The sequence below is a fragment of the Apus apus genome, chromosome 6, assembly GCF_020740795.1.
Source record: "Apus apus isolate bApuApu2 chromosome 6, bApuApu2.pri.cur, whole genome shotgun sequence".
Taxonomy (NCBI): Eukaryota; Metazoa; Chordata; class Aves; order Apodiformes; family Apodidae; genus Apus; species Apus apus.
The window spans coordinates 9,983,680-10,003,990 of record NC_067287.1 but is presented as its reverse complement, the minus strand read 5'-3'; the positions used below and the strand labels follow the sequence as shown (position 1 = coordinate 10,003,990).

The window sequence follows — 20,311 nt, the reverse complement described above, 5'->3', positions numbered from 1 at the left end:
ATTTAGGCAGTGAGAGTAGCAACAAAGTGTATTTGTGATACAACTGAAAACATACATTGGAAGCAACAGGAAAAAATATACTTTTATAGTTGACTTAAAAGCTGTACTTAAGCTTAAATACTATGTGAGGCACAGAACCAGGACCCCATCATCAGAGATGGCCATGGGCACTGCTCCAACGCGGCTGAGCATTCAGCGCTTCTGCGGGGTTAAAATTACTGCAGCATCCACATGCCCCTCATACATTACCCATGCTAATTTCATGTTTAAAACCCAAACCACTAATGCTATTTCTATCCTGAAAAGGAAAAGAAGCAAAAAGATCACCGTCTGATCACAGCTGATACTTATATACTAATGTTGCGGGCCGGTATCGGGGGGCTACTTTGCTTTGCTGGCTTGAAAGGGATTTTGTTTAGTCTTGTGTTGGGGGGAGAGAAAATGGACCTTTCCCCAGAAATAATAAAACTAATAAAAGTTTTCCAGCGATGGGTTACAGGATGCTATCCATGATGGCAGATGTGACAACACAAAGCTAAAGGAAGTGGCTGATCAAATAAAAGCTTGTAGTAGATCTGTCAGGTTCGGTGGTCGGACTGAAAACTCATGAGAAAAAGCCCAGATCAGATTCACTGGTGAAATAAGAGATATCACTTGATATTTGACAACTGCAGTAAGTACTGATATCACCCTCACAATCTGTAATGGCTACACATATAGGGAAACTCTATTCAAGGAAGTAAATGATCCATAAAAGGAGCATACATGGTTTGATGAAAAAAGATTACTTTTTGTAGCTGACTGCAAAATACAAGGGATTTAGGCACAGCAGTTGAACAAAGTAACTTCTTTCTTCGTTGTGCTTGAATAGTAAATGAATTGCTACACGTTCAGTTATTACACTTCAGAGCCGAGGGCTGACAAACATCCTTATTCAATTCCTCTTGCTTTCAGTTCTGATCGAACCCGCTGCAGATAATCAGGATCAGGGTAACCAAAACTAGGAGAAGAAACGATAATTGTTTGGGCTACTTCTGCAGTGAAGGAAGCACTTGGCAGTCCTATGGAACCTTCTCATCAAAATCTCTCAGAACACTTTGCAAAATGTATGCACTTGTCTTCTTACTCTACAGACACAATGGACCCTGTTTTACAGCTCGGAGAGGTGAGGGTAAAGCTAAAAGCTTACAAAAAGCAACTGATTCATTTGGTTGTCCAAAATGTCTGTTCTGTATGTATGCATGCTAATCCCTGGAAGTGTTCCAGGCCAGGTTGGATGGGGTTTGGAGCAACCTGATCTAGTGGGAGATGTCCCTGCCCATAGCAAGGGCCTGGGACCAGATGATCTTTAAGGTCCTTTCCAACCCAAATTAGTTTATGAATCTGTGAGTCTAACTGACACAAAGAACTTGATGTTTAAAGCTGCCTGCTGTCTCACTTGAAAATAACAGGGTGCTGGAGTATGCATTTTTCTAAAAACCAGACCGGAGGTGGTATCCAGGTGAGCATTTGAAACACAAATATAATGGCACCTCTGGATTTTAACTTTTACATCACCAAAAGTGTGTATGAAGCAAGTGTTAACTAGGGAGTGTATTTGTGCAGAGGTGGAGGGATAAAATAAAACTGATACTTCTTGTTCTTTTGACAATCCTGAGATCAGGAGCACAAACCTTAGCTGCTATCAAGAGCTTGCTGTCCTGTCCTGTACTAGAAGTAGTTTCTTATCTGAGTAGTTATTAACTGAGTAGGTGCTTTAGACAACTCACTGGTAAATCAGTGGCCTGAGGGGGAAACTGAACACTAAGCTCATCCTTGCTCCAACTGTCCAAACAAAAAACCACAAAATCTGAAAGCTCTAATGTGGAAAATACTAAGGGCAGCCTTCCTGACACATCTGAGTAGCAATCAAATGACGTAACGAGAAGAGTACTTACTTGGTAGGTCCTCCCTGCACAGAAGTTTTGTGGTGAATATCATTCCATGTGATGACACCTTCTGCACCAGTAGTACGTGAGCGCCCCACTGTGAAAATCAACTTTTGGTCAAAGGCTCTTTTGAGAAGCTTCAGAATTTCTTGCCCTTCCTTATTGTCAGGTAAATACGCCACTCGAGTAGTTGCCGCGTAACGGCTCCCTGGGTTTGGATGTTTGTCCTGTTTTGTAGAAAAACAAAACAAAAACTTTGCATATCATAAATGCTTTAAAAGTGTGAAAACCACACACCCCAGATTTGGGAATATTTTTAGCCTGTCTTTGACGCAGAAGGACACAGAATGACTGATGACTGATTTTGAGGAGTTTTTTTCTTGTTAGATAACTTATTTCATGTAAGTTTCCTTCACATTTTCTTGTCATCACTCATGTCTCCATTGTTATTCTAAAATTTGTTTTCTTCCTCTTTGCTCTCCCAAATACCTGTCACCCCACCCCCAACTTTTTCATTTATCCCATTTTCAGTCCTAGCTATGACCCTCAGCACAGAACAGAAGCTGATTTCTCACCTGGAAAGCTCACAAGCCAGCCTGCTATTCATTTTTGTCCATTGGTGTTGGCAGCTAAGAGAACACCTCAGAGAATCTTCATTACACTTGGATAACTTTGTTTACATGATATCACTCCATAGATTTCAGTTCAGTTATGCCCAGTGTACAAATTAAAATCAGGTAGCTCTGTCCTGGTGCATATTTATATGCACCTGGTGTATATAAAATGGAGAGCTACCATCTGATTACTTCATTCCTACTATATTACGTAATTGCACTCAAAAAATATTGAATTAAATACTTGCAAGATTTGTATAGAACAAAGAAATGTCTATTTTTGACATGCATTAAAATAATGGAAAATTAATTTTATATTCAATATTGGTTTTGATGTGGGGAAAATCTCTTTTATGAAACTTTAAAGGTACTCACAGTTTGAATTCCACCTTGCATATTATATATAATCACAATAGTACCACAATCGGGATAACCAGGGAGAGGATCAGTCACTGTTTCAGTTGACATTGTTCCCTCTGGTTGGTTTCCTTCTATGAGCCCATAAGGAGTATTACAAACAGGACAACACTGCTTATAAGTCATGGCCAGGTCGATGCAACTTTTGCAAAACTCATGATTACACTTTCTCAGTGTTTCTTTATTACTAATTCTGTCCATGCAAATCGGACACTTGTCTTTGTCTTCCTCATCTGTCTTTGCCGTAGGCTGTTTTTCTAAAGTAAGATTGTTCTTTTGCTTGCCATTGTATTTCTTCTCAGATGCTCCTGTAACTTCTTGGTAGCCAACACTGGAGGACAGCAGTGTTGTGCTTTTAGTCTGCATTGAGTCTTCAGGGTTTAGAAGGTCCATAATGTGCTTTTCAGCAGCATAAAGATGGTTTGGTAAACCGCTTAAAATTAATTTGTTGTCCTCCTTCTTAAGTTTTACATGCAGCTCTTCCAATAGTTTTCCATGAAGTAGCATATTTAATGTTTTCTCCTGATCTCCTGAAAGCCTCAGGCTGATGAGTTTCTCTCTCAACATTGCAGCGGCATTCTGAAATGCATTGATGAAACTTTCAGCAGCATGTGGAGTCATATCAAAAGTTTTGGTCCTAGGCCTAAATGTTATTAACATCTTCTGGCCGTATGAACTGCCTTTTTTTTCTGTTACTGTACCAAATTTATCTTCAATGTATTCAATGTCTTTGCTTAATATTGTTTCCAACAATTTAAACACAGAAGCATCAACTTCAATTCCATTCCTGTATTGGTACAGATCTGATGACATGTTCATATTCTTTTCAGCTTTGCTGTTTTCACCTTCCTGGTCCAGAAATTTTTTGGCATCTAAAATCAAATGCCCTGGACCACGGAGTAGCAATTGATTCTCTTCCTCTTTGGCGAGAAGATTACTAAACCTAGCATTTAGTTTTGTTATTGTCTCATTTAATGTGTCTCTGTTTGTTATGGGAATTTTTTCCTGTTTCAGATCTCTTACATGTTCCTGAAAAGCTGTGATAAAAAAATCTTTAGCTTTTTGTATTGATGCTGAACTTTTAACAGGAGTGAAGCACACTAATGTGCTTCCCTTGTCATGATCTTTACCTCTTATAGACACTCCAAAACGTTCTTGCAGTGTTTTGATTTCTTCTTTGCAAGCATGACTGAAATATTCATATAGAGCAGGCAGAACTTCAAGCTCATTCATTTCTTCAGTATTTAGACCATTTTCATCTTCCAGACCATTCTTACTTTCAGAAGGTGAAAAATCATGGTTTGAGTCATTGTCTGCAAGGATATCCTTAAAGTAGTGATAAGCCTTTTCAATATCCATAAAATCTCCTGTCAATTTCTCAAAGCCATCAATATCAGGATTTCCTTCTCTTTTTAAATTTGGACATAGAGTGGTAATTTTCTCCCTTTGCCTTTCAGTGAACATACTGGTATTCAAAGTTGCAGATACTGTGAGAAATATCTAAAGAGAGACAAGAAGACATCAGTATTTGTTTTTTCTAAGCCTACTGCTTCTGTATTTTGAGAAAAGAAAAAGCCCCATACCTCCCAGCAGGGCCAGATTACTGCAGACACAACTCTACACCCTGTTTCTTTTATGCCATGTATACTGACATTACAGATACCTAAGTTAAGCAGGCTGCTTCTAAGTCAGTAGCAAAAACTAAATCTGTTCAGGTCATCAGCAGGAACAAAGACAATAACTTTGCTACTTGAACCGAGACTGTGACCAGCACTCCCTGCTCCTGACCTCTGGTAATGTGCTTATCTTAACTAACACCGTGTCATAAAGCTAAGAGCTGTTCTCTGAGACCAAGCTGCTCATGTACGAGTCCCTTTTCCTCTCATTATCAGGCCCTCAAGGTCCTGTGCACCAAAACAGATTTATTTTTCCCCTCCCTGTCGTTCTCAAGGTTCCTGGGTACCAGACCAGTTACTCCCCTCCTTATTGGCCTTGAAGGTCCCAGGCAGCCTGCCAACCAGTTGGTGATGACCCCGGCACAGAACAGAGACATGTAATAAGCCCACAGAGCACTGTCCAAAAAAAATCAAGCAGTTAAAGTCCTAAGTGGGAATGTGGATGGCAGCTGCTGCTGGACAGTGAGACCCATGATTTTGCAGTGCCTAGGGACAACTCCACTGTCCTCCGCTTCCTCTGAGACCTCAGTGAATGACTTGTATTATTTTATGTGGGTTTTGAGTCTAAGTTATGACTGTTACATTGATACAGCAAGCCAATTATTAAGATTTGACATGATCTGCAGAGGATCCATGTGATTAGAAAACAGAAGCTGTTTAATAAAACTGTATCACACTGATTCTGCTCATAGAAATCCTGTGCTGTTCTGATCAGTAATTCCATGCTATGCTAACCATAAAACCCTGTTAGAGAATAAATAAAGCTTAAATTGTAACTACAGCTTCGTGCCATCATCATGCTGCCAAGGTTCCCCAAAAGAACCTGTCTGTCCCCTTAGTATTGGGTGACAGAAACACATGATTTAACAGCTCATTTAAGTTAAATTACGTTGTTCTTTAATTATATTAGACTTTCTAGTTTTCTCCTACTATCTTTCTGTTAAAAGAAATCCCAAAAGTTATACTTCAGTAACTCGGGGTTAAAGCAGAAAACAGGATTCTGAAAAACAGTAATGAACATGTTCACATCTCTACTTTGCACAGACAAAAGGATAGGGAAATTTGCAGCACGCCACTAGAGATGTCACTTTACCACTATGTTAGCACACAAAGTACCTCAGAAGCTGCATCTATGCTACTGTGGAAAAGAGGGTAAACCCTCTGGGCCAGATATCTGCCTCGGTGTCAGCCACATCATGTAACATATAGCCTGGCCCCTACCCCACATCCCTAACACACGGTTGATCTCTTCTTCCCTGAGTAAGCTTAAGTTCCAAGTGTCTGAAATAGTTTGCTGTGCCCATTGAAATGTGCTTTTTTAACACTGATGTAAGGGATGAAAGTAATTAGGGCTGCTGGAAGGTGCAAACCATGCTGAAATAGTGTTAGAAGTCTGCATAGCAGGAAAGGATCCGACTCTCATAGAACTTCCACCTTTTCGGAGCAGTCCTTGGTGCAGATTCTCCCCCAAAACCTGCCAGGGTGCTGCTGTGGGGAGCACTGGTTGGCACAGGCCAAAGCCATGCTGGAGAACACAGAATCATAGAATATCAGGTTGGAAGGGACCTCAAGATGACCTGGTCCAACCTTTCCTAGCAAAAGCAAGGTCAGGATGTTAACATGGTCCCTGTCAACAGTGTGTGGATGACCTGTGCTCCAGCACTCAGAAGTCACCCCCTGCCCCCCTCTTTACTGACTAAGAGAACATAACTGACACTTGCTTGGCATGAAGTATTGAAGTGCAACATGAAACAAGGCACAGGACGTGTGGAACTACGTGCTGGGCAGGTCGTGACGCTGCTGGTTACTGCTCTTCCTGACGTACCTTTCCGGTAAGGATGTCTTCTGCCGAGACTCCGTGGCCTTGGGCTGCCTGCTGCTCCCGCCGAGGTGGGGCAGAGCTGGGCGGGAGGGCAGAGCCGGGCGGGAGGGCAGAGCTGGGGGAAGCCTGCTCTGCAAGCGGGCTCTTGCTCAGGTCCTCCTGTCCCAGCAGCATGACTATCTTCAGGTGTCTGCCATCGATTTCGAGGGCGTGATCTGTGCGGGATTCCACGTTCTTCTTCACTGCAAGGAACGTGGGGACGGGCTGCTCCAGTGACCCGAACGCTTGACAGCTACAAGCGGCCGCCCAGGCCGCCTGCCCGCGCCCTGCCCCGCGGCACCGGAGGCACCCGCTGCCCTGGGCGGCCATTCCCGCCCCCTCGCAAGGCTGCGGGACCCCGCGGGCTGCCGAGCCGTCCGGCCCGGCCCGGCCCGGCCCCGTCTGCCCCGTACCTTGCTCCTGCTGGAAGTGCACCCAGAAGGTGCCGGGCCCGGACCCGGGCCGCACCTCGCACTCGCCGCCCCCCGAGCGCCGGGCTGACTGGAAGTAGCGGAGCAGCTTCAGCCGCGCCTTCTCGCCGGCCGCGGGCGCGGGGCTGAGCCGCACCAGCAGCGCTCCCGCCGCCATGGCCGCCGCCCGCTTTCGCTTTCGCTTCCTCCTCGGGGCTCCGCTTCCCCGCCCCTGGCGCCGCTCCCGCTCCCGCCGCTTACGTGAGGGAGACAGGGATCGCTTCCCGCAGCGGGACGGGGCCGCGGGCAGCCGCGCCGGTTCCTGGGGATGGTCCAGGTGAGGCGGCGGGGCCGGGGCTGGCGCGGGGCCGGACCCCGCTGCGGGAGCGGTGGCTGGAAGCGCCCGGGACGGGCCCTGCGGGGCCTCACGCACCCGCCGGCCAGGGCGTGGAGGCACTGGGGGCCACAAAGAGGGGGGGCAAAAAAGAGCTGTTTTCTGCCCGGGTCCTGCGGGTGGGGTTAACACGTCGCGGCCGGGCAGCTGGGCTGGCGGCAGCGGTGGGTGGCTTCACGGTGCCCTCGCCGTCCTTTCCGCTCTGAATCGCGACTTTAAATGTCGGGAAACTTCCTAGGAGCGTTGGAAAAGGGGCTGCTGCCGGTTTTCCTTACGGCAGAGCTGCTCCTGTCGGAACGTGGCCCGGCGAACAGGAACATCTGTTGTCTCTTTCCTGCGTCTGCTTTTTGCTGGTTGATTTTTGGTTGTGTTTGGTGGGTTTGTTTTTTTTGTTGTTTTGTTTATGTGTGTGTTTGTTTGTTTTTAAGTAGAGTTACCTGGCACGGACCTCGAAAGACAACAGCGCTTTAGGTAAGCCCCTCGTTTATCCGTCTGCACGGGGTGTTCCTGGGTTGCAGTTTAACATTGCCAGCCGCAGCCAGCAGGCTGGAAACGTCAGCGTGGAAGAGCCAGCAGCGACCCGAAATGTATCAATTAGACGTGGTTACGAATCAACATGATTATCCATGACTTCAGCGGGATTCGCTTGCATTTTCTGTGCCTAAAAGTAGGAGCTCAGAAGTGTTCTGATGAAGCAGTGTGTGTGCTTTGTAAGTGCAAAACGCTAAGGCTCTTTTTTACAAGCAGGTAGCATACCCTGGAGGAAAGTTTGATTAAAGTCGTACAAATTGATTTACACTAATTAACAGAACTGCTGCGTATAGCAGTGCTGACATCTGCCAAGAGAGGGCTGTATTGCCATAGTGATCATATACAAACTGCCCTACTCTTTACCATTATTTTCGTTCCCTAAAAAATGTGGTTTGAAAAGCCCTTCTGAATTCTTAAGTTCCATGCAAGGAAAGAACTAGCTTTAAGTGCAGACCCAGGAAGAGCCACGGAATTAGGGACAAAGTTCAGTCTAAGATCCCTGTGCCACAGTTGAATGAGTGTGTCTGCAGACGCTCCTCTGTGGGTGCAGCTGGGAGTCACTGACCCTGCAGGGGCGTGGGGGTCTCACCTTTGGACCTTGCTGGAGATTCGTGACAAAATGTTCAGAATGGCCTGGAGAGGGCAGGGGCAGCCTCCAGCCTTTGCAGCACAGGAAGCTCAGAGGAGGAGAAGTAGCATTTTCTGCTTTTACAAGCATTCTGAAGCCCTGATTACGGTGTGGCTTTTCACATTTGCTTTCTCAGCTGGAGTTCTAGTGGCAGTTCATTCAGTTGTGCTGCTGCATCAGTCTGTCAGGCTAGTGCTTTCAATAAAATTAAGGTTCGTGGTGAAGGCTATTTGTTTTTTTTTTTAATTCAGATTAATTCATGGATTCATTTAAGAATATGTCCCTGACAATGGTTGTGTCAGCCTAATGGTGGGGAGGATAAACAGTAGGAAAGAGAGAGAGAAAGAAAAGAGAGAGGAAAAAACAACTGGCAGGAGGACATGCATCTTGACCAAGCGTCCTCCTCAGGGTAAACAGTAAGGCAAACCCAAACCCTCAAATCACCACAGGCTCAGTGATGCTGTTGTTATCTTTTAGGGCCTTTGGAGGAAGAATAAGGTCAGCCACTTATATGGAAAAGATATCTGAGCAGGCATTTTGGGGGCTCAGGGCATGTTTCACCAGGTCTGGCAGCTGCTGGGTCACAAAAAGAGAACCTTGTAGACAGACCGTTTCAGAGGAGGGCATGTTGCCTCTCTGAGGACCATGGCCACTCCCATGCCTGCCTCTGCTCAGTCACAGGAAGGGGGTTGGTTGCTGATTGAGAAGAGAAACTGGAAGTATCCACAGGCTTACAGGAAACAGTGAACAATGTAAGGCTGTTTCTCAGAATCCAAATATGTTAAGCTGAGAAAGCACACCTGAACTTTCCACTTTTCTGCAACTCACACTGCTGTGATTCATAAGGCATTGGAAGGAAAGAGAAGAAGATCTTGAGGAAAGGTGGGAGAGGATCTATTAGGTGGGGAGGTTGATTTGAACAGAATAATGCTATGCACTTGAGGCCTAGATTTCTTGATTTCTTTGCTTAGTTGTGCTTTCTAAATCTATGGAAAGGAGAGAGAAGATCAGAATATGCTAAAAAATACCAGTAAGTAATAACAGTAGAATAAAATTGGGAGCTATAAACCACACTTCTGTATAAAAGGCAATGTTTTGCCAGTAGGACTTTGGATTTCACTTTTTATTATTCTGTATCCTAGGGCCAACCATGGTAATGGATGAGGACAGCTTGATGATCCCCATCACTAAAGATGCCTATGAAGTTCTTAAGAAAAGAGAGGACTGTCTAAGTAATCTCATTTTCAAAAAGTTTGCTTGTCAGTTGATCTTCAAAAGTACAAATTGCACTGTTGAAGTATACAGGAAAAAAATAAAGGAGGGAGTTGACATTTGTGTTTGTAAGGATGATCTCACAAGACACAAGGTAGATGCTTTGGTGAATGCAGCCAACGAACACCTGTGTCACAGCGGGGGCCTTGCTTTAGCCCTTGTCAGTGCTGGAGGGCCAGAAATACTAGAGCAAAGCAAGTGTTATATTCTAAAGCATGGACAACTCAAAACTGGCAAAATAGCAGTGACAGATGGAGGGAGGCTGCCTTGCAAGAAAATTATTCATGCAGTTGGTCCAAGGTGGAATGTTTATGAAAAGGAAAAATGTTGTAGCCTGCTTCAGGAAGCTATTAGGAATGTTCTGCAGTATGTTAGCGATCCAGAACATCGTATAAAGTCTGTTGCCATCCCAGCAGTGAGTTCAGGTATTTTTGGCTTCCCACTTAGTTTGTGTGCTCAAGTGATTGTAATGGCTATAAAGGAATTTGTTGAGGCAAATCCATCAAGCTGTCTGAGGGAAATCCGCCTGGTGAACCTTCTTCAGCCTACAGTTGCAGAAATGAAGAAGGCGTGTGAAAAGTTTCTGGGTGGTACCAACTCATGTCAGGAAACTCTTCCAGCTTCACCCAGCCAGCTTTCATCAACTTTCATCAAATATAAAGGCTTTCGCTTGCGCATCGTAAAAGGAGCCCTTGAAGAGCAGAAGGTAAGTCTGTCCTGTCACCTGCTCAACCTGGAGTTGCCCCCAGGTCTTTGCAGGATGTGGAGCCCAAGAATTCAGGACACAAGTTGTATCAGTCCACTAAGTAGTTTTCTTCTCAGCCTGATGAGAACTTACAAATAGTAAATAAATTATAGTGGCAAGGAGTTTGTTTTTTTTTCTAAATGGGTATTAAACATTATGGGTTTGTTTTGGTTTTCTTAATATACATGCTGGTATAATAGGAAGCAGCTAAAGACTGCATGATTAATTATAACATATCCCTATGTTAACGTTTAACTTCTTATTACAACATCATGGGAGTTCACATTTTATCACACGTTCCCTAGAAATCTACTCTTATTTTTTGCCTTGCTTTTTTCCTCTATAATTTATGTTCTCCTAGGTGCCACTACTGGAGTTACTCAGCAAACTGAAACAGCTGAAAATAACTTACACAGATGATGTGCACCTTATCTGTGCATGTAATGTTAAAAGACAGTGCATCATTTAAATTGATTTGTTTAACTTTTTAGCTAGAAAATCTAATGCAAAATATATGAGCTTAGTTATAGTAATCCAACAGATCTGGAACTGGAACAATCTTAGCCTGGAAGCTACATGACAGGAATTGCATTTCCTGTTAGCAACTGCTGTATCTTAAAAAAATTCGTAACACTTATTTTAAATAAGTGTATGAATTGAATAAGAAGTTATTTTTTCTTTGTGTTTCATTTTATTTTATTGTTTTGTTGGGTTTTTTTTACATGAGAGCAAAGGATTGCAAAGTTGACATTTTGGGGAGTTTTATTAACCAGTTTTACAGCACTGGAAGATACAGCGTGCCTTCGGGACTGTGAGGAAAATAAGCTCCAAGGTCTTGTATCTTTAGATAACCTTCAACAGTTGCAGCTACAACAGTTAGTGCTGTGGTCAGCAATCTGCAAAATATTTATTTTTTTTGCATTTGACAAATTGAATTTTAAATCATAGAATGGTTAAAGTTGGAAAGGACCTTAGAGATCATCCGGTTCCAACCCCTCTGCCATGAGCAGGGACACCTCCCACTAGACAGACCAGACTGCACAAGCCTCATCCAACCTGGCCTGGAACACCCCCAGGGAGGAGCAGCCACAACCTCCCTGGGCAACCTATTCCAGCACCTTACTACCTTCATGGGGAAGAATTTCCTTCTGATGTCTAACCTAAATCTCCCCTCTTTCAGTTTAAAACCATTACCCTTTGTCCTATCCCTGCCCTCTCTGGTGAAAAGTCCCTCCCCAGCTTTCCTGTAATCACTTCAAGTACTGGAAGGCCACTATAAGGTCTCCCCAGAGCCTTCTCCTCTTCAGGCTGAGCAGCCCCAACTCTCTCAGCCTGTCTTCATAGCAGAGGTGCTCCAGCCCTTGGATCATCTTCCCGGTCCTTCTCTGGATCCACTCCAACAGCTCCATGTCTTTCCTGTGCTGAGGGCTCCAGAGCTGTACACAGTACAGAATATACAGAAAATACAAAAGACCTACTACAGGAGTCTGCTGGGAAATGGAAGCAGCTGTTGCTTTACAGTTCCCCTGTGTCCAGTGACCCCGCTAGCTTGGTGACAAGCCTGCTACCCTTATGGGGAGCATCTGCTCAGGCTGGGATAACAGACATAGCCATAGTTCTCTCCTGCTCATTGATAATTAGCTGCAGAATTGCAGTTGATGAGGTGTGTATGGGTCCTTTCTATAGGTGTGGTAATAATTCTGTTGAATACCCTCTGGTGACTTGAACAAGTCTCATGCACACTGTTGGCTTCTGAAAAAAAAGGTGTGCATTTACTGCCTCCAGAAGGTGCACATCTTGATGTGTTCCAGTGCTGCCCTTGGGAGTAAGAGAACCTTTTGCACAGGTGATCCGAGGCAGCCAAGGCTTTTTTAAAGGAATTTTTCCTAGAAAGTGTGTTCTCTATAGCAGCAAAGCCTGCAAACAGTAACCTTGAAGTGTACTGAAATTTTGCACTCTTTCCTTCCAGACCAGAGCTGTTGTTAATTCTGTGCATGTGGATGGCAAAGGCTACCCTCCAGTTTCAAGAGGACTGCTGGAGAAAGCAGGTTCAGCTCTTCAGGATGCACTCAACACTGCTTTTAGACACTCTACGCTTTATAAGGCGCTCATAATAACCAAAGGGTTTAATCTGCCCTGTGATGTGGTGCTGCACACTGTATGGCAATACCACCACAGAGTGTTAGTGTACGAGGTGATGATCAGTTAGATTGGATTTTAATGCATTTTCATTTTCATGTTGGGTGATGTTAGGACTAAAATACTGTGGTTTTTTTCCTGCAGGAATTAAAAGTTGCAATGAAAATGTGCCTTGATTATTTAAGGGAATCCAAACGTTCCTCCGTTTCTTTCCCAGCAATGGGGATTTGGTCAGAAACGTTGCCTGCTGAGATAGTGGCAGAGGTCATGGTTGAAGAGGTTTTAAATTTTGCCAGGGCACACCCTGAGATGGAGATGAATACGCAGTTTGTCATTTGCCCAAAGGACGACAATACCTATCAGGTAACAAATCTGTTGTTAGCTACCAGTAAGGAAAACCCAACATGTAAAATCTTCCCATATATGACTACAAATTAAGATAATTTGAATTCTGTACTTATAGCACTTATGAGCAGCATGGCAGGTCCCCGTCATAAAACTATTTGTTTCATTAACAGGTATTATTAATCTATACAAATCTTTATTTTCTCTTCCCTAAACCAGAAGTCTTCACCCTGTGGTCTGATAACAAGGGAAGAGAGCTCTGAAATGCTCATGATTGTCAGTGGATTTATAAGAAAAGTCTACTCTTAACTCATTAGGGAGTAAACTTACTCCTCCTCAGAAAACTTCTTTAACCGATTTTTTGGTAGGAAGTTCGTAGAGCAAAACACTATCAACACATTATATGACCTAACATGATAGAAGGGAAACAGGCAGTGGATAATTTCAACTGCAGTCTGCCACTTTCCACCTTTTGAATATGTGGGTGATGTGATTAATAAGCAATTATTTTAGATAGCCATCTGTTGTAAAATACAGAGTTTGCTTTTCTTCCCGTTTAACTTCAACCATCCATTGTTTCAACAAGTGCAAGAACTAGGTGGAGGAGGGGTGGAACTAGATGATCTTGAAGGTCCCTTCCAACCCAAACCATTCCATGTTTCTAAGCTCAGAGCTGTGTTCTGTAACAGTCCCATAAACTCTAGAGGAAGCTGTATGTCACTTATGTGGTCATCACTTAATCCCTTGATAATTGGAATGCAGCAGAAACTTTGATTAAAAAAAAGAAGGAAAGGCAATTTGTCAGATGCCAAATCCACTGCCTAGCAGAGTTGCTCTTCTCTTGAGGCTTTCCATGTGCCATCATTAAGAGCCTTGGGGCAAAGGCAGAATAGTCTGGAGTTTAAAACTGAGTAAGGGTTCATCAGCATTAAACTGCAAGAAATGAACACCTTTATCAACTGAGTTTCCATGAGTTCTTACCTTAGGAGATGTAGAAGAACAGGAATGCATTTATTATTGTTAGGAATAAAATTTTGGGAAAAGCTGACAAATGTCAGCTGTCAAACCATTTCAGAATTTGGGGGGTGGTGGTGTAACTACAGCTGTAAACTGCTTATCTAATAGAGTTTTCAAGAGATTAATTGCATTTTTGACAAAAGATACTGCAAACTGTTCCTGAACTTTTCTCATTCCAGTTTTTCCAGAGAGCGTTTAATTCAGCAGCACAAAAACTGGAAGAAATGACATCTTACAAGACAAGTGATCACTTGAGTAAGTAATTAACAGAAGGGGCATATCAAGTAACTGAGCACTTCAGATCTGAGAATCTGAAATGACATTCCTTTAAAAAGAACTTAGTACTTGGATGTGTGTCTTTGGGAAAGGGGGAGGCAAAAATGTCTGAGCACTTTGCTTTTTTACATTCATAGGAATGGAGCTGGGCAGTCCCTTCTAAAATTTTCCAACATGAAAAGCTTCATCGTTGTCTAACTTGATGGAAGTTATTTGGTGGAAGGCAAATAAATTTTGCATGTGTGTGAGGTTGATTTCTTTTCCTGGAAACCTTCCCACCTGGCATATAATTTTTATTTTGAGCTTCTCTGCAGAAGAGAAGTGTGTCTCTTGCACTGTACATTTTGGGTTAAATATAGGAATTTATGACAGCCCTTGAAAGCTCTTCACTCTTCCAGTGCACTTGTACTGAAAATTAAATAAACAAATCTTACTTCTAGGTGCAGAGTCAGGCAGTCAAAGAGTAGAAGAGACTGCAAATAGCAAACCAGCTATTGAACTTAAAGGGAACACACGTACAGCATTGGAAGCAGCAGAATCATGGATCCAAAGTGTGCTACAGATTCAGGAAAGTCACTGTGCTGTTATTGAAAACAACTACATTTTTAGCTTTGGTAGGAGTGAGTTTGCAGAACTATCTCAGGAGCAGCATTCTAGTGTGTGCGTGTCAGAAGAAGTGCGAGATGGAAAAGCAAGACTGGAATTTCAGGGCCCTCCTCGTGCTGTGATTGATGCAGTGCTCACAACTGAAAAATTACTGCTTCGTATGCAGGACAAGACTGCAGCCAAACAAGAGGAACTGCTGAAATTAATATGTATGTAAATCACTAAGTAAATAAGTGCATAAATAAGGTTAAGTATGAAGCAACGTGTATCTGTGCATTGCTGAGAGTGGACAGACATGCGTTCAGTTCACAGACATACTGAGCATTGCTTTAATTACTGACACTGCTCTACTTGTAACATGCAAGCCCCTTGGAAGACTATTTGTGAGTTTTGGTTGCTGACTTGGCAATATCCCCAGTGGGGCAGAGTTTATACAGGGGCTGCCATTGTTGTACAGCCAGTTGTGATTCTGGCTTCCTCCAGGACAGCTTGATTTCAGAGCCTGGCCACTGGAGACATAAAATCTGCACTTAATTAACACATACCTTTGCTGAGCTCTTTTGCTCAGTACTGCTGGACCACTGGAGCAGGACCCACTGATGGCCTTGTTCTGCAGAGTCTGTGACTTTCATTAACAGTTGATAGAACTTGGGGCACTGCAGAAAGCTCCAGTGATCTGTTTTTCCTCATGTTTAGTCATTCAGTAGAGATACCACTATACGGAAGTCAGGCTGTGGAGAGATGTAATGGAGGAGATTGCTTTTCTTTGGTTCCCTCTCTCTGTGGTTTCTTTAATAAATGCAGCAATTATTTATTAATTTTCCCTCTCAACATTACCCTATGACATTACTTCAGAGAATATTTAGCATTCTTTGTTCTTAACTGAACTACCAAACTAAGGTGCTGGATCCCTCCTCCTTACCTTTACCTCAAATATTATGAGATACAAAAATTTTACTCCCTTATTTGTATCTAGGCCAACCAGAAGCAAGTCAGCTTTCAGAAGGACACTTTTACAAGAAAATTACTATTGAAGACATCCAGATTTCACTGGTGGAATCACACCTTCAGGAGTTTAAAGACAGACAGAAACAGTTTGAAAAAGCTGGGCTTCGTGTTCTCAAGGTAAAGAGGGTATTAAATGGAAAAACTAAATCTCAGCTAATGTATTTCAACTAACATGTTTAACATATGCTTAAAAAATTCAGCGGAACTCTCTCACTCTGTTGCTCTTAAAAATTAAGATCAAGTCAGCCTAATCCTTAAAATAGATGTAGTCTTTATTCCTAATGAAAAGTACTTTCAACATAATGCAAAGAGTCACTAAAAAAGTGTGGTTAAATTCTGAGAAGTCCAGTTAACTGTATGTTCCGTTTCATATTTCATCCTTCAAATGTTCCTTTATAGTACTCTAGAGAAATGTGAGATCAGTATGTTAGTAGGAGTGCAGTATTCCAGGACACTAATGCAGTGTCTCTGTTTTCTTTTTGTGAGCTTGACAGCAAAAATGAGCAACTGAATTTGTCAGAATTACAATCTGATTAGTGGTGTGTTGAAGCTGGGGTCTTGCTTTGGTATCAGCACTTGACTGAAGGGGAGGAGGAGGAGGCTGTGCAACATGGAGAAATACACAGGTTTGGAACCAGGGATTCGAGTGCCTAGTGGTGACAGTGATACCTGGAAACCCCACTGCCCCGTGCCAGCCTGCCCTTCGTACCAGAAGGGATTTAGCACTGAAGGAACAGCAAGTACCAGCCAGGGGAAAACAAGTGCTTCTTGAGCTGCAGAACTAAAGACTTTGTTGCATCTCAGTGCAAAAGCTACATCAGAATTTAAAACAGTGCTGCACTTGAGGATTGGTCATAAGCTCAGTGAAATGACTTTAAAGAAAGCAGAAGCTCGATGGGGCTTCAGCACCTGCTTGTTTTTGGCTCAGCTGTCAGAACTCTGGCATGACTGGGTGGCTGGAGACCCTGCAAACCCCTGGTACTGCCTTTTGCTGTAGGACTGTGACTGGCTTGCTGGTAGAATCAGGTGTGCCAGTGAGAGCTGCAGCATGGCCAGTTCACCTGAAGTTGTGTGTGTTGTTAGGCTGCAGCAGCCACACAAGCTGATGCAGAGGCTCTCTGATCTACAGACCTGTTCTTCCCCAGGGGCTGTGAAGTTTTGATCAATGAGAACTAATGTTCCCCACACCTTACAGGACACTTGCAGTTCTTTACAAGATCAAGCTAAGGACCCACAAAGGTTACTGTCATGTATGGTTGATAGGCAATCTGTTCAGCACAACCAGAGTACTGGAAATTAGTACACTAGGATATATTCCCACTGATTTCAATGAGAAGCATAGGACAGCAGCATGGCTCTTTCTGTGGATCATCTGCACACTTCACAGACCTTTTCTGCTACATGGTCAATGCATATAAGCTAAATTAAAGGTTCTTACACTGAAGAACAACCTGAACCAGAGTCCTCATAGATTTCATGGCTATTGGTCTCTGCTTATACTACACTATTATTTATATTACAGATTGAAAAGATAAATAATCCTCTTTTATCTGCTGCATTCCAACAAATGAAAAAAACAACAGAAGAAAAACATGGTACCTCCAAAATAACCCACAAGTTGTATCAGCGTGTTCCTCCTCAGTTCTTTACCTCAGTGTGCCTAACTGGATTTCACAGGATGTATTCTCCACCAACAGGTAATAACTTGCTTGGGCATCTTTCATCAAAATGAACAGTGACCAACTGCTAAAGTTGGATTAACATCACAGAAAATGGCATTCCTAAACAACAACTGTTTCTTACTTGTGTTTAGTGTCATGTGAACTTACTTTTTTATCAACAGTAAGGTTTTCCTGGTTTTCCTTCCTGACACTGTAGTCAGAAAGGCTCTGAGAGGATAAGCCTGGATTCTAGCCTAGCCCAGACACTGTTGACAGAATTGCTAGTATAATACACACATAATACCATGGCCAAGATTTCTTTTGTGGCATCACTCTTTCAAGAAAGTCAATGTCCCTATTTCCTTGCTGCAAACATGTATTCAATAGCTTGGTGCTTTAAAGCATGTTCAAAGGAATCATGGAAGAATTGAGGCTTGAAGGTCTCCCAGCCTCACTCGCTGCTCAGATCAGATGTGATCAGAGGCAGGTAATCTGAGCAGACTCCATTAAGAAGAAAGTTGTGGTGCCCATGAAAATACTGTAGTAGACAGAAGTTTTCAGTAACAGAAAGAATAAACATTTAATGCCTCATCCTGCAAGAGGTGAAGGGTGTGGTATTTTGCTTGTCAAATGTGGAATTGGGATTTCAGGCAATACACTGCTCCAAAAGTGGAGATTTGCCTTTTTTGTTGTTATAATGTACATGCAGCATTTTCACACTTTCAAAGTATTCAACAGGATGATGTTCTAATTTAATTTCTTTGCACTTTTCCACGTAATACTGTAATAGCACTTTTCTTCAGAAAATTTTTCTTTCTTTTTCCAGAACAAAAATATGGAGCTGGCATCTACTTTAAAAGGAACCCCAAAAGCCTAATTGAGGGTAGAGGTGTATGGGAAACAGACTCCAAAATGTATGTGTTTGAGGCTGATGTATTAACAGGCTTGTACACTGAAGGCAAGTCATCCTATATTATGCCACCAGCAGTGAAGGGGGATGCCATTAAGTTATATGACAGCCTGGTAGATAATGTAAACTGTCCTGACACCTTTGTCATTTTCAACAGTATTGGGGCCCTTCCACAATACTTGTTGACTTGTTCCCAAGTGAAGAAGCATGTATCAGTACAGTAGCTACTGCGAAGATCCCCTCAGAACACAGTCTAGTACTTGAATTGTAAGAGGATGCTCTACCTACTAACATGCTGTGACCCAAGTGCCTCGTGCAAAGTGCAGTGAAATACCTGTGAACAAAAAGAGTAAGTCAATACCTTAAGGAGAGTAGAATAAAGTAAGTCTGCATGGAAATGGGAGGGAAAGCATAATAAAAACAGCTTAACATTTATCTATTTACTTTATATGGCTTAAAATGCTCTGAGCATGTGACTGTACGCTTGATGTTTGTGTAGGCTGTCATTCTCCATTACATTTCCTTAATCTGAGATACTGCATATGTTAGTGAAACCCAAATGTGAGGCAATACTTCATGATGTCTATGGACATATGTCTATGCCTGGAGATGTTCCTGTGTGATGTGCTCTAGGTGATCCTGCTCTGGCAGGGGGGTTGACTAGATGATCTTTCAAGGTCCCTTCCAGCCCCTAAGATTCTGTGATGTCTTAACAGTACTTAGCACTACAGTTTTTATTAATTAAGAGATTCCAAGCATTGTAGATACATGTATTCAAAATAAAAACTATGAATGGCACCATCAGCTAACCTGTCATTATTTCATATAGTCTTAAGAACGTGACTTGGACTGTATTTAAGCTTCAGATTCCTCAGTGGTATTCAATCTCTTTGAAAGGCTACATAGTAGTAGAGAACTGGTTCAAAGCTACAGCTTGAATTTGCTCTTCAAATCATCTACCTTTACCAGTATATTTTAAAGATTACACTGTCAACTCTACATAGCCCCACACTGCCTCTATAGTGACCTAGAGCCAGTAAAGAGAAAAGCCTAAGAGCTATTACACTAATTTAAATGTAAAAGGGGGTTCAGTCCAGCTCTCTAAAACTTCCATTCTAAGGCCTGAAACTATGCCTGACATTAGCAGGGTTGAAAGCAAAACTATTGCCCTGAACTAAAAAGCTACTACCAGATTTGTCCAATCTGAAGCATTTAAACCCACTGGTTATGGCCCTAGCTAAACACTCAGCTTATAATAGTGCTGTGATACAGGAATAAAGGCTCATCTGTCAATATCACATCTGCTTCTAGATTGAAAGGTCACCTACGGTTAACACCATAATTACCTGGGGAGAAGAGGGACTCACATAAAACTATTTAAAAAACCTGAAGCTGTCATATGAAAGCCATTTCATCCACGTGTGAAGCACTGTGCTAATGGAGAGCAGTCTGAACCCTAAAAGACAAAATTAGAATTTAATAAACTTTAAACAATAATATGTTATTGAATTTCCATCACACTTCTACTGCACCTGCAACTCCCAAGATAGCAGTCATAGTGCTTGGAACCACTCAGAAGTCCAAAACTCCCAAAGAAATTAACTAATAAAAAAATCTAACTCTGAACTCTTAAGTGAGGTTAAGACCTCATCACCCTCTACCTGAAGCCTGCCTGAAAGGAGGCTGTAGTGAGGTGGGTGTTGGCCTCTTCTCCCTAGAGACCAGCGACAGGACAAGAGGAAATGGGGTCAAGCTGTGCCAGGGGAGGTTCAGATTGGATATTCGGAAAAATATCTTCATAGATAGAGTGGTGAGGCCTTGGAACAGGCTGCCCAGGGAGGTGGTGGAAGCACTGACCCTTGAGGTGTCCAAA

The 20,311-nt window shown here is 42.9% G+C and overlaps 2 protein-coding genes across 4 annotated transcripts; one reads left to right on the top strand and one right to left on the bottom strand.

The window, feature by feature from the left end:
• Positions 1–93: 93 nt before the first annotated feature.
• Positions 94–7,091, bottom strand: DTX3L (deltex E3 ubiquitin ligase 3L). Its single transcript, XM_051623019.1, has 5 exons — positions 6,910–7,091; positions 6,461–6,699; positions 2,918–4,459; positions 1,938–2,155; positions 94–1,000 (listed from the first exon to the last, which is right to left on the bottom strand). The coding sequence occupies exons 1-5, from the start codon at positions 7,082–7,084 to the stop codon at positions 931–933; spliced, it is 2,244 nt and encodes a 747-aa protein (XP_051478979.1). The 5' UTR covers positions 7,085–7,091; the 3' UTR covers positions 94–930.
• A 54-nt stretch (positions 7,092–7,145) lies between these two features.
• On the top strand, positions 7,146–19,236 carry PARP9 (poly(ADP-ribose) polymerase family member 9). 3 transcript variants are annotated; one of them, XM_051623016.1, is made up of 10 exons: positions 7,146–7,243; positions 7,732–7,771; positions 9,602–10,437; positions 12,446–12,670; positions 12,760–12,978; positions 14,157–14,232; positions 14,694–15,068; positions 15,836–15,984; positions 17,390–17,564; positions 18,355–19,236. In XM_051623016.1, exons 1-10 carry the CDS (start codon positions 7,235–7,237, stop codon positions 18,660–18,662), a joined length of 2,412 nt encoding a protein of 803 aa, XP_051478976.1. In that variant the 5' UTR covers positions 7,146–7,234; the 3' UTR covers positions 18,663–19,236. The 3 variants fall into 3 exon arrangements, with proteins under 3 accessions (XP_051478976.1, XP_051478978.1, XP_051478977.1); XM_051623017.1 differs by having other exon boundaries at positions 7,167–7,243; positions 7,729–7,771; XM_051623018.1 differs by lacking the exon at positions 12,446–12,670.
• The last annotated feature ends 1,075 nt before the right edge of the window (positions 19,237–20,311 follow it).

What these genes read in the sequence shown, in the direction of transcription:
- DTX3L (XM_051623019.1), bottom strand. Translation starts at nt 7,084, where the DNA reads ATGGCGGCGGGAGCGCTGCTGGTGCGGCTCAGCCCCGCGCCCGCGGCC. An exon ending in TGCAAGGTGGAATTCAAACT is followed by an intron (nt 2,156 to 2,917) that starts GTGAGTACCTTT and finishes TCTACAAAACAG; the next exon opens with GACAAACATCCAAACCCAGG. An exon ending in GTGCAGGGAGGACCTACCAA is followed by an intron (nt 1,001 to 1,937) that starts GTAAGTACTCTT and finishes TTCTTCTCCTAG; the next exon opens with TTTTGGTTACCCTGATCCTG.
- PARP9 (XM_051623016.1), top strand. An exon ending in CAAGACAAGTGATCACTTGA is followed by an intron (nt 14,233 to 14,693) that starts GTAAGTAATTAA and finishes TCTTACTTCTAG; the next exon opens with GTGCAGAGTCAGGCAGTCAA. An exon ending in GATGTATTCTCCACCAACAG is followed by an intron (nt 17,565 to 18,354) that starts GTAATAACTTGC and finishes TTCTTTTTCCAG; the next exon opens with AACAAAAATATGGAGCTGGC.